General features: G+C 33.0%; 2 protein-coding genes across 10 annotated transcripts in view; one reads left to right on the top strand and one right to left on the bottom strand.

Annotated features, from left to right (window-relative positions):
• The window catches only part of LOC117655026 (histone deacetylase 9), a 166,933-nt gene extending 154,924 nt beyond the window's left edge, over positions 1-12,009 (top strand). Inside the window, exon 14 of the mRNA XM_087893687.1 lies at positions 3,317-12,009. Coding sequence (XP_087749813.1) covers positions 3,317-3,356 — 40 coding nt within the window. The 3' untranslated portion in view covers positions 3,357-12,009. The remainder of the gene's footprint in view (positions 1-3,316) is intronic.
• Positions 1-12,929, bottom strand: part of TWIST1 (twist family bHLH transcription factor 1) — a 162,629-nt gene that overhangs the window by 94,905 nt on the left and 54,795 nt on the right. Inside the window, exon 3 of one of the 9 annotated variants that reach the window (XR_004588501.3) lies at positions 10,663-12,405. The exons of the other annotated variants lie outside the window; for them this stretch is intronic. The gene's annotated coding sequence lies outside the window, so the exon portion shown is untranslated. Of the gene's footprint in view, positions 1-10,662; positions 12,406-12,929 lie in introns of those variants that run through there. 9 annotated transcript variants of the gene reach the window in all.

Genomic DNA, 12,929 nt, shown 5'->3' with positions numbered 1-12,929 from the left:
AACTATTGTATGTAATTTCTGCTGCAATTCTTTTAACTCTTGTGTAGTGGGTTCTATTCAGCAAGGCATTCAACAAAGTAGACCACAACGTACTTCTTGGTAAGCTAGAAAAATGTGGGATAGACAGCATCACTACCAGATGGATTTGTAACTGGATAACAAACTCTACTCAATGAGTAGTCCTTAATGGTACTACTTCTACAGGAAGGGAAGTAAACAGTGGAGTACCACAAGGTTCCATCTCAGGCCCGGTACGCTTCAATATTTATTTATTTATTTATTTATTTATTTATTTATTTATTTATTTATTTATTTATTTATTTATTTATTTATTTATTAAATTTCTATATAAATATCTTCATCAATGACTTAGATGAGGGAATAGAAGGGAAACTTGTCAATTTTGCAGATGATATTAAACTGGCAACACTCCAGAGGACAAACTCAGGATCCAAAAAAAATATTGACAAACTTGAGCTCTATTCAGCAACATGAAATTTAATGTGGAGGAAACCACATTACACTTATGCAGGAAAAACCAAAAGTGTAAGTATAGATTAGTGAAACCTGGCTCAAAAAGTAACTGTGAGAGGGACCTTGGAGTCCTAGCATACAATCGTTTAAATATGAGCCAGCATTGTGCAGCAGCAGCCAAAAAAAGTTAGTACAGTCTTTGATTGTATAAAGAGAGGTATAGAATCAAAATCACGTGAAGTATTAGTACTGCTTTATAAAGTCATAGTAAGGCCGCACCTGGAATACTATATCCAGTTTTGGTCATCACATTACAAAAAAGATGTTGAGACTTTGGAAAAAGTGCAAAGAGCAGCTAAAATGATTAAAGGCCTGGAGGCTAAAACATATGAAGAACGATTGCAGGATTTGGGTTTGGCTAGTCTAGAGAAAAGAAGGACTAGTGGGGACATGACAGCAATATTCCATATTTGAGAGGCTGCCAAAATTAGGAGGAGGTTAACTTATTTTCCAAAGCACCAGAGGGCAGGACAAGAAACAATGGATGGAAACTAATCAAGGAGAGAAGCAACCTGAAATTAAGCAGAAAGTTCCTAACAGGCAGAATAATTAAGCAGTGGAACAGCTTGCCTCCAGAAGTTGTGGGTGCTTCATCACTGGAGATTTTTAAGAAGAGACTGTCTGAAATGGTAAAGGGTTTCCTGCTTGAGCAGGGGGTTGGACTACAAGATCTCCAAGGTCACTTCCAGCTCTATTCTGATTCATAGTTTGTCAGCATCCAAGGAAGATAAATGAAGCTTCCCTACACAGATGCAGTTTATCCTATAATATGGTTACTTTCTTGAGCGCTTGTTGAAATTGGCAGTTAAGAAATTAAGTTTAAGAATATATCCAAATGACCCTCAATTAGAACTTGAATGGATATTCCAGGTGTCAAAATTGGCAGAATCCAAGCTGGTTCTCAATAAAATATAAAATAAATATGATTTTCTAAAACAAATGTGCTAAGTCGGGGTACATTATGTGCGTAACCCCCCACAAACAAATGCCAAAAGGCTAACAGCCTTGTTACAGAGATTTTGATATTATAATTTTATTTTCTGGTAAAGTAAATCAGATAAGGTAAATTTGGACTATGTTGTTAGTTTTATTAACTGAGTTGTTAGTATGTGATAATAGTATTATAAGCTTTTTTGAATTTGTTAGTTATCCAGCACGCATTCATGGATATATATGCCCTTCTGCCCAACCAAATCTCCTATTATTATTTTTCTTCTGTGACTTTCTCAGTATCGCTGTAAACTGAAAGAGGCTATACCTCATTAGCTCCTCATGTGCAATAAAAAATTGACATACTATGTTACATTTTTAAAATAAATTTCTTTTCCTTTCTTATTGTACCAACTCAAAGAATTTTTGGCAAGCTCTAAGGACTTAAAATATTGATGCCTTTTTTATATTCATTTAATAATTCATTTAATAATTTTCATTAATAATTCATTTAATAATTTTAAACTATTTTAACTGATGTTGTCTTGTGTTTTTAATAGGCTGTACACCGCCCTGAGTCCTTCGGGAGAAGGGCGGTATAGAAATAAAATTATTCTTATTCTTATTCTTATTCTTATATTAGTAGTAATTTCCCATATCAGCAGAGGCCCATGTGAATGACATGAATCACACTTTAGCTGAAAATATCCACAAGAGATTAGTCAGTACAATTATATGTTTTTCTTCTGCTAATATTGAATGTGTACATATGTGTACATATAAGCATGCACACACAAATACTGGATCTCCCAAACTAACATTTAACCTACTAGTGCATTTTTCACCTTCAACTAATTTCACTGATGAAAATATCTTAAACCGTCAAAAATGAAATGAATGTGTGTGCATGTATATACATGCAATTTTGTTGAAAATTTTGGAAATTTTGTATTTTGAAATTTTGGAAATTTTGTATTTTGGAAATCAGTGTAGGTTTAGAAATCTTCCAATCCTGATGACAATTGATTTTTAAAAAAATAATGTTTAGATCATTACTTTTCCAAGGCATTGGTGTGTGGAAGACATGTTATAGCCCCCAAAAAATCAAGACAGCAGTCAAATCTCCATTGCACATTTAAAAAAAAAACAGGTGGGCCTTCAATCATATTTTTGTAACTGCTTGTGGATATCCTTGAATTAGGTCTATAACTCTATAACTTTATCTTTTTTAACACTCCCAAAACCTAATTTAGTCCTGTCTACTAAGCTATCTTTCAGGTGATTTCTAATAAAGGCAGTATGGACAATCAGATTATTTATTATTATTCGGTCCCTACTTCATGGCAATGGTCTGTTAACCAAATTCAGAATTGGAGTGCGGAAGTTTTAGGCAGGCAAGTTGCCAACAAAATCTTAAGAGCAAAGCAGTGCAACTGAGTTTTAAATTCCTTGCATGTTACCTGATTTTGAAGAGGGTATTTCATTGTTAAACTGGATAAATTGAATCCATAAATATTTCTTTTGAGCAGAGAAGGGGGCTTGCACCTTTCCCCCCATTTAACAATTTGATTTTGCTGACACAAAGCATGTGCATTTCTAAACTTAACATTATAAAATATTCTGACAATTTTAATATAAACAGGAACCTTTTGCAGTGATTGCTTGGATCGAAAATGTTTTTCCACTTGACATTTGTTTATACATCCAAGGAAAGAAACTTTATTTATGGCTAGCTGAAGAACACAAATAAACATGGGGGAGAACTGAAAAATCAGCTTTGATTATGCATGAAAATCTACAATGTCATTGTGTACTCTGGTTCCATATTCTGATTGCCTGTTTATTTTTCTAGAGTTGCTGGCGAGCCTATGGAAGAAGAGTCAGCCTTGTGAAGTGCCAAGTCCTCCTCTGACATTTCCTGTGTGTGACATCATTGTGTATCCCCCCCTCAAAAAAGCACCCTTAGACATGTCTTGTCTGCTGCTTGGGTGGCAGAGATCAGTTGGAACATAAACATTGGGCACAGAATTCTGAACAGCAGCTTCACTTGTTCGTGGGAGAGACTTAAAAGAGCCTAAAATTCCTTCAATGTAACCACTAGAATTCTAACAGTAGAGTGAACCAGACTTGGAAGGAAAGGCAGAATCTTGTGCCGATTTTTATATGCTCTCTGATCCACTCCCCAAATTCAGTGGTAGAATAGAAATGTTAAAGTCATTCTGAGTTCTTCTCTATGGTTGTCTATAAAAATCAAAACAGCCTGTGAAGCCGCTAGGGAAAAAAACTAGACAGAATCACAAATCTTCCTCCTGCTTCTGACATGTTAAAATACATTTTACAGGGACTTTTTCCCCCTCTGATCATTTGAAATGGTTCATATGATTGATTGGATGTAATGAAATTACAAGTTGTTCTTCTGTAGTGCCACTTTAAAGGTGCTAAAGCAATTTCATGAGAGAAGCATTAATTTCTAAAGGGAAACTGGGTAGCAAGAGATGTCCATTCTGCTCTTTTTTAACTGTCCCAAATGCAAGTGTGTTAAATGGGTCTCTTGTTTAGCTTTCTTTTGTTGATGGTGGTTGTCTCTGTATTTCTGTTGGTAATGATAATTAGAATCCCTTGAACAAAATTTGCTCGGCAAAGAAAGACTGATGGTTTGTCTTTGGCATAATCCTGCATAGATTACAAATGGCATTAGCAAAGTGATTGATTGCAAACTAATTCAAACTGATTTCAAAACTGATTCAGCTTTCAGAAATCAACAGTTTTTCCCTATCTGACTTAATCTTGTTTCAGGCCAATCCTGTGCTACACTTTTAAGAGAAATAAGCAAAAGAGACATTCCTGAAGTTTGCTGGAAAATCTAGTACTTTTGCAGATTATTTTTTCTTTTGGAGTTGGCATGTCAGTTATTCTCTTCCACTGAATCCCATTGAAGCTTGGAACTCAGTAGCAAGTTTCTGAGAGGTATCTCCTGTTATTTATTTTCTTCTCTGATGAATAGTAAGATTATGCCACAAGTCCATGTGGATTCATGAGTGTTACTGAAGAGCTGTGCCTTTTGCTGATAATGAATGCTTAAACTCTTACACATGTTGCCTTATTGTCACAGAAAAGGAAGGAGTATGAGGTGTTTTTGGGGGGGTTGCAAATAACAATAGAAAAACTATCTCACTAAAATCTTTCTCTCAAGACACACATAAATGCTTTCTTTTGTTGTTGACACAGACATACACATCTGTACTACAAACCTATACAAACAGAGAAAATAGTGTATTATTTACTGTTCCCCATTCTATTTTACAGTATCTGATACTGACATTCCTTTGATCGGCAAGCAACAATATTCTTTTATACATTTTCCAAGCTCAAAGAAGATATTAAAGCCATAAGTGAACATTGTCATGCTTTTTATTCAGAAATCTGAAAGAGACTTTAATTAAAACAAGGTTCAGGGAAAGCCAGAATATGAAAGATATAAAACAATGTGGTTTCAGTTATAGCAGATGCAAACCTGTAAATCAAAGATGAAAGATTTCACTCAAATAGAATTATATAATTTTCTTTTGTTATACAGATGGATTGCATTCCCCCCTCCAAAGTGTTTTAGTTTGTTTACAATTAATATTTTAATGTGAAAGACTTTTTACTATTCATATGGAAATTGTCTGATATAATTTGGAAATCTGAGTAGTGTTTCAAGTATGAAACTGCAGGAGAAATTCACTAGATTCATTATCAAATTATATTTTGTTATGAAGTGAGATGGATACCTACTATTAATTATTGGAAAGATAATTTATCATTCAGTTCCTGTGTTCATGATTAATGATATTCTGAAGACATTAAACTATCCAAGTGTCAATACAGAATTTTGTCCTTTGATGCAAATAAGATTACATTTGTCAAAAAGGTAATATATTATGAACATTTTTCTAAAGAATCCTGCATGAAAAATTATTTTGCCTATCTAATAGTTATCCCATTAATTATGCTTCATGAAAAAAATCACTGCATCTGAAATTGTTTATTATGTCACTTGATTTTTTCATGTCATATTTTAAATGGGAGTACTAGAAATGATCTGCTTTCTAATATTAACATTGTTAATATTTCAATTTCAAGACTGTGTAAAAATTAACAATTGAAGAATGAGCAATCAAGATTTGATTGATTTCTTTCTGAATTTATAGTAAGAAAAATATTTATTTCAGATACATCACATTTAAACTGAATACAAATGATTTTGAAAATTTGAACCTGAAAGCTTGCACAGCATTATTTGGAATTATATCTTATTAAGCTCCATGGATATTCCTTTTGAGCAAACATGCATGGTTCTGACTTGAAATTAAATTTAACTTTTAATTTATTGCAAGGTTTATGCGATACAACCTTATTTTCTGGTATAAACAGAGCAAAACCAAAATGACAGTTTCAATCACCTACCAAGAAGAGTGGAAAACTTTGTGATTATCTTTATATAGAGATGATATAATAGCTGATAATAAGTATTTTAACTAATTTTACATGCTCTCAGTTCATTTTATAGAGCTTATATATATCACCTTATAGTAAATAAAGGATTTGTTAGAGAACAATATGTTAATTAAAATGGGAGCAAAAAAGACACTGATATAAAACTTTGTTTTTCTTTTTTGCAGTTAAAATCTTATAATAAATTTAGTACTTTAAAGACTGAGACAGGGATAATTCATTCAGTGTGTGTGTGTGTGTGTGTGAAAGAAAGAGACAGGTATCTTAATAGAAAGATCTTATGCTATAGCATTATTGATGATCATCAGTAATTAACCTTCGATTTGAAGTTTCAATGTTAATGATGATTCAATTAAACCATCTCTTAAAACTTTTACAACTGAATTGCTTACTAAGGACCTTTGAATTTATCTGGAAATTCAAGAGTCTTCTGCTTGGACACTCATACAGTTTTACCAAGTAAAAGCTTTAAACTAACTTGATTCAATTAGTTTTTGCCTGATTTATACATGTCTAATCACTAGGATGAACCTAGGATACATCTGGCAGAAATCTAGAAAAGTCAGTGAGATCAAGATGTGCTGGCAGTAATTTTAAAGTAATGGAAGCCAATATATGCATTTCCACTTCTTATTTATGATGCACTAAATACTTCACAGTAGTTTGCCAAACTATAAGAATAGGATTCTATATAACTGTATATACAACTGTTTGAAATGCTGATCTCTATAAATGTGACATTCCAAGTTAATGCATTTGGCACAGGAAAAATTAGAATGACAATAATTGCTGTAAAATATTGTATGGATTTCCTTTGAGCAGAATGGAGATCCAACATCCAAAAAAGAATGGAAAATGGTTTAATTTAATTTATTTTTAATTAGACTTTAATTATAGTTGGTGAAACATTCTCCATGTATTTAATTATTTTTTCTATCTATCACCTTAAAAAAATTAGTTTGGTGATAATTCCTGGATAAGTTGAAGGGCACATTCCAAGCTTTTGAAGATCCCATACAATGATGGCCTCTTTAGTTGGGAGCTCTTAACTGCATCCATATGTTTTTCATTATTTTTTTCTAAATCATGAAAGTATTAAAATGTTTAGAGATCTAGTTTACCAATAAGATTAATCTGTCTATAAATATACCAATTCTATCTGACTGGGAGAGTCTAGAATGGAATTATGATGAAGGGGAAAAAATTAACACCATCCCCTGCCACTACAATTTCTCCTTCATATCTTTGTATTATGTGCAAGTCTTATGAGATAGAGGCTAAAAGTGGAAAGAAATTATAATGTCACATATTTATCACAAAATCTAGAAAAAGTGGTGAATACTAGGAAGGAAATACTAGTCTAGGAGAAGGGGCATTTAGCAGAAAATGGTTGTAGTTTACCCCATAATCATTCAGTTTCAAAAGTAACTTATCATTGTGATCTTGAGACAGATGTTCAGAACTCCTAAAGCAGGGGTTTCCAATTTCGGCAACTTTAAGACTTGTGGACTTCAACTCCCAGAATTCCTCAGCCAGCTTTGCTTTGCTGGCTGAGGAATTCTGGGAGTTGAAGTCCACAAGTCTTAAAGTTCCCAAGTTTGGAGACCTGTCTCCTAAAGAAACTAAGTCAAACCAATTTTGCTGTGCTCTGGCTACTATATGACATTCTTATCACTTCACAGGAACCAATTCATGGATCCATTCACATAATATAATATAATGAAGAGGATTAAGTAAATCTTTAGTCTTTGTTCTTTATTCATGCACACACAGAAATGAAATATGAACCATTTTAGGCAGGAAAGGAAAACTCATGCAGTAATCAGATAAAATTGATGCACCAGGTTCCCGCTATACCAGAATTAGATGAATTCCTGATGCTTTCATTCAAGAACATTCCTATATTCAGTTAATCTACATTCATCTGTTACCTCTTTAAATAAGTATTATTTAAAAGCATATGCATATTTATATATCGTAAATGCATTTCATCATGTCAAAGTAGGCATTTCTGAATATAGTTTGGCTAAAATTAGATAATTTTAATCTGAAAACTGCTTCATAATACAACAACGTGAAATTTGAATCGTAAATTAAAAAATACAGAAATACAAAATACTTATAATTAAATACAAGACCAATAAACCCTTCATGATAAGTTACTGGCTTGGAGAACTGTTCCCTCATCAAAAATGTATATGTCTTTAAATGAGAGGAAACTATATTAAAGTTTTGCCATAACATGTATGGCAGAACAATCTTAAAGGAAATAATGTTTCATATCCAAATACATAGCTAAAACTTCTTTTAACTTATCAAATTCTTTAAAATGTCAATAATTTTGGCAGAATGAAATCTAAATTTAACAAATATTGTTAATGATGGAAATCAACAAGGTTTTAACGCAGTTTGAAGTGATGTGGAAGGGATACATGAGTTCCTTTTTATTACTTGATAGTTTTCAAACAAGTCTGATTCGTAGTTTTGAAAATTCCCATCCACCCAAAATCAAGTAAAACTGGGATGAGATGGCAGAACACAAGCAGTTCCAATTTTGTGTCAGTTCTGAAAATAAAGCTAGCACTTATTCCAGACATAAAAAAGTAATGTTGAAATTGAATACTGTGAAGAACCTAATAGTTTGCTTTTTATTTTAAAATAAATGTTTTTCATCTAAAACCAATGGGATCAACCAATGGAAAAACAATAGGATCTACTTTTTCCCAGCAGTTTGACTAATTTTGAAACACAGATGCCTTCATTAAAGTCTTTCTGCATCACAATATTCCTCCTGGCCACATACTGAAATTAAAACATCAGCAAATCCACATAACTGATCTTGCAAATAGAATCTGTTTAAACCATCAAACATAGAGCTTTAATGCTCTATGAGCTGTAATGGCTAAGAATCTCTAAAATGAGATTAAGAGGTGGTCTTAAAAATTGGAACTCTAGAAAATTCCAAATTTTTACCAAATTCAATGTGGTAAAAACTCATCTATCACTGATCATCTTTCCGTAGACTTTCATTAAGTTGCAACATTTTTTAAAAGGTATCTTTGTCTTTGTTGCAATTCAATCTGTTGCAATACTGTTTTAAATACAATCCCACATAAAAAGAAGAAAATCCATATATTATGTGAAAGTTACAACATTTCTGCTTGAAAGTGATCCTATTTTACTTCATAATTAATTTTTCTCCCATTTCAGGAATAATGTTTAAAGAGCTCCCATGGAGTTATTTACAACATAGTAGAAAGAGATTTCAGCCTGTATTTCTCTCCAAAGCTGTCATTCATGTTAATGGCAGGTTTCTCTTCAAATGCCATTACTTCAGCCTTGGTCAGTCAACTGCAGTTATGATTTTGACAATAAAATTAGGATTCATTCAATGTCTCCATATTTTATCGTCTAATTGGTTGGAATTTTTCAATGCCAACAAAACATTCTGATCATACAAGTCAAGGATCATGCAAAACAATCAGGTTGATACTGAGGACTATATTTAGGTTTGTTCTGCATTTAGGTTTCTTCCAAAATCCCAAAGAATCTGAGAATACAGAGGTGTAGTTCCAGAACATCTGGAAGGTACCAGATCGAGGTAGGGTGTATGATGTTGATATGAAGAAGATGATTCATGATAAGTACCTGAATGCATCCAGAAAATAATTTAAAGTGTTCATAAACTTTTTACATTGGAAGTATGTAAGGTCTGGAATTGCTTGAAGTTGCCTTCAAACAGTTTTTTTTTAAGTTCCTTTGGTCTTGTGTTTTCTATAATTATTTGGCTCTGCTCTCATTCTTGTGTGCAGTAAAAAGCCTGTTTGAAATAAGATCAGTGTGTGTGTATATGTGTGTGTGTGTATTGAAATAGAAGTTTCGGAAGTAGTATCTGAACATGCCACCCTCGTTGAATCAAAGGAATTTGGCTATTAAAACATGAAGACACTGAGCACCAAGTGCTAGAGTGCACTGAAAAAAGAATAAGCCACAAGCATTAATATGAAAATAATGACACATGTCACCCTGAAACCACAGAACAATTCAGAGTAACTTCAAAACTGATTCTATGCTGAACTTTGTTCATTTGCCAGTTGTTGTTTCCAAGCCTATTTTTTTTTCTTCATTTAAAAAAGGGGGACACATCACAGGATCATCTTGCACACAATACACTAAATTTGCAAATGTTTGGTGAGAAAGTACAAAAATTTGTTAAAGCTAACTCCCTAATCTGGCAGCGGTTCCTTCTAATCTCATATTGTAACTGTATGCAGTTACTCAATAGAGAAAAATATTATTTCAATGACAAGAAAGAATTCTACAGACCAGGAGAAGTACTGTCATTGAGATATCTAAAACAGAACTGTGTATCCTTCCTTCTAAAAAAATTTCACAAAATCTCAAAAACTCATGAGATATGATCAAATTTATACAAATTTTAGATTTCATGAATGGCACAAGTTCTTATATGAACACATAAATTTCTCATGAATTCGTAAGGTAAGAATGGTTATAAAAATCACATCAAGTTTTAGCAGTTTATGTGTGTGTGAGAGAGAGAGTGTGTGAGTGTGTGTGTATGTGTGCATTGCTAACATGGATATATATATGTGTGTGTGTGTGTGTGTGTGTGTGTGTGTGTGTGTGTGTATTCACATTCCACAGCCAACAGAGAAATGATTAAAGAATAATTTCACAACATTTGGAAGATTTTATTTTATTTTTATTAATGAGGGTTTGTTTGGGGCTAGAGAGCGGATAAGACTAAGCAGGAAATGAAGAACACAAACTCCAGTAAAACAAGGCCTCTGCAAGCTATGAAACTAAATTAAATGAATCACTGGAATTTCACAATATCACTATTCTTAGATTTGATTGTGTGTGTGTGTGTTCTTTGTCTTAAAAAGGAAAATAATGCCATCATGCTCTGACAGACCAGGGAGGGAAATGTGTGGGCATTCAAATGTTGCTTGTCTATTAATTCCATCATCCCTCACCACTTACCATGAGGAACTTCCACAACTATTACAGAGGCCATCCTTGTACAGAAGATCAATAGCAATTGATTTGTTAGATTTCTCTTTTATTGTCATTAACCACACCATTGGTTGGCTATTATTTTACTATGTTAAATATTGCCAAATATTACATGAAGCTAAGTATGCCTTTGTGTAAGTAGCAGTTAATTTTATTTTTAACCTGTATATCATTAGTTAAGAGCAAGGATCAGAGTGAGAATGCCTTTCTCTTAACTCTGCAGGAATCAGATTTACACCCAGAAATACATTTCAGTTTACTGCAACTATATCCTGCCTGTAACACTCTATAGATACATGAGTTTTCTGTTCTTTCACCTATGGCACATGTCAAAACTTCAATTAATCTTATAATATTCACAAGCATTAGCTTCTGATCAATACTATAAAATAAACATCCATTGGTATCCTTAAATAGTAGCCTTCCAATTCCCTTCTATCTAGGCCAACAACGCTTTTATATATAGTACTATCATTTTTGTTATTATTATTATTACTGTAGTGTTATCCTGCTTCTATCTATCTGTATCAACGTGGTAAACATACATAAGACTCCTGTCTCCTATTTTCCCCAAAACAATAACCATGTGAAGTAGGTTTTCCAGAGAGAGAATGAGTGCCCAAAGCTAACCAGCTGTCTTTCCTGCCCAAGGCAGACCTAGAACTCAGTCTCCTGATTTCTAGGCCAGGACCTGAACCAGAGTGGCTGTTTAGGCTCCCATTCTCAAAGGTGTATAATTTACTCATATCTATTACTAGTTTTTCATATAAAAATACAAAAACAACTTGTCTGGATAATTTAAGTACATAGCAAAACCTCTGCAAATGTTATTGAGATCACTGGAACAACTTCGTAAATTGGAATAGTATTATAGCTTAACTTTCTTCTTAGTCTCATTGTATATCTGCAAACTGAATCTGCAATCATATGTTTTTCATTATTCTTGGTGCACCCTGCATGCTAAATGTGCATTTCCTAAAATAAACCTCTTTGATAAGTCCCTAATGAAAATGAATGATTTGATTTGTGCTCCATTGATTTGTTCATGCATTTTGTGTATAGCCAAAACAATCTTTTCTGTTTTTTTCCTGGAGGTTGTTCTAAAAAGGAGGTGTATCTAATAAACAAGAAAATGTCAGGATATGATTCATTAAGAAAAAACCCACATCATGTTTTCTTCAAGAATTCTTCTTTAAGAAACAATTTTAAAACAGTTAGTTGGTAAACTATAGTAAATAGAAAATTGCTCTATCATCAACCCTTGTGTTCCAGAGTTTAAAGACATTCAAATAGCAGAAATGAAACTGGAAGAAGAGTAAGATTTGCATCTTCTTCTTATTTTCCTTTAATGTGTTCTCTTTTTCTGTAGTGTTTGGGAAGCATTGACTGAAGCAGCTTGCAATTTGGCTGTAAAAAAGCAAGGAAACAAAGGCTGGTGAAGATTAAACATGAGAAGGACCGAATTGTGATGGGGATGTTCATGATTAAAAAGAAATCTAAATATAAGTGAACACTAGGCAAAATTAGATCTTGTGTTGAACTAAGATAAGAGTAAGAATCTGATTTCAATGCTGGGAAAATGGAAACTCAGTATGGAGCTCCTGGGCCATGGTCAAAGGGTAGGAAGAAGAAATAGAAGTGACTCTTGTTTTCTCTTTTGCCTAGTATCATCTAAATAAATTTGTGTGCTATTATTTTTAACTGACTGTACATTTTTTGTTGATTGTATGAATTACAAGTCGGGAAGCCATATAAATGTCTTAAACAAATGGACCTTATACAGTATATCTTTAATGATAACATTTGTATATCATTAAAGATGGTATATGTCCAGAAGGTCATATGTTTAACTTAAAACATGCAGGAACTTAAATATGCAGAACATAAAAATCAGCAGAAAGCAGATGGTTATGAGGTAGAACTTTTACTCT

Source organism: Pantherophis guttatus, chromosome 4 (genome assembly GCF_059756535.1).
Source record: "Pantherophis guttatus breed Tessera chromosome 4, ASM5975653v1, whole genome shotgun sequence".
Taxonomy (NCBI): domain Eukaryota; kingdom Metazoa; phylum Chordata; class Lepidosauria; order Squamata; family Colubridae; genus Pantherophis; species Pantherophis guttatus.
The sequence above is the reverse complement of the archived record's forward strand: the minus strand, read 5'-3'. Positions and strand labels throughout refer to the sequence as shown.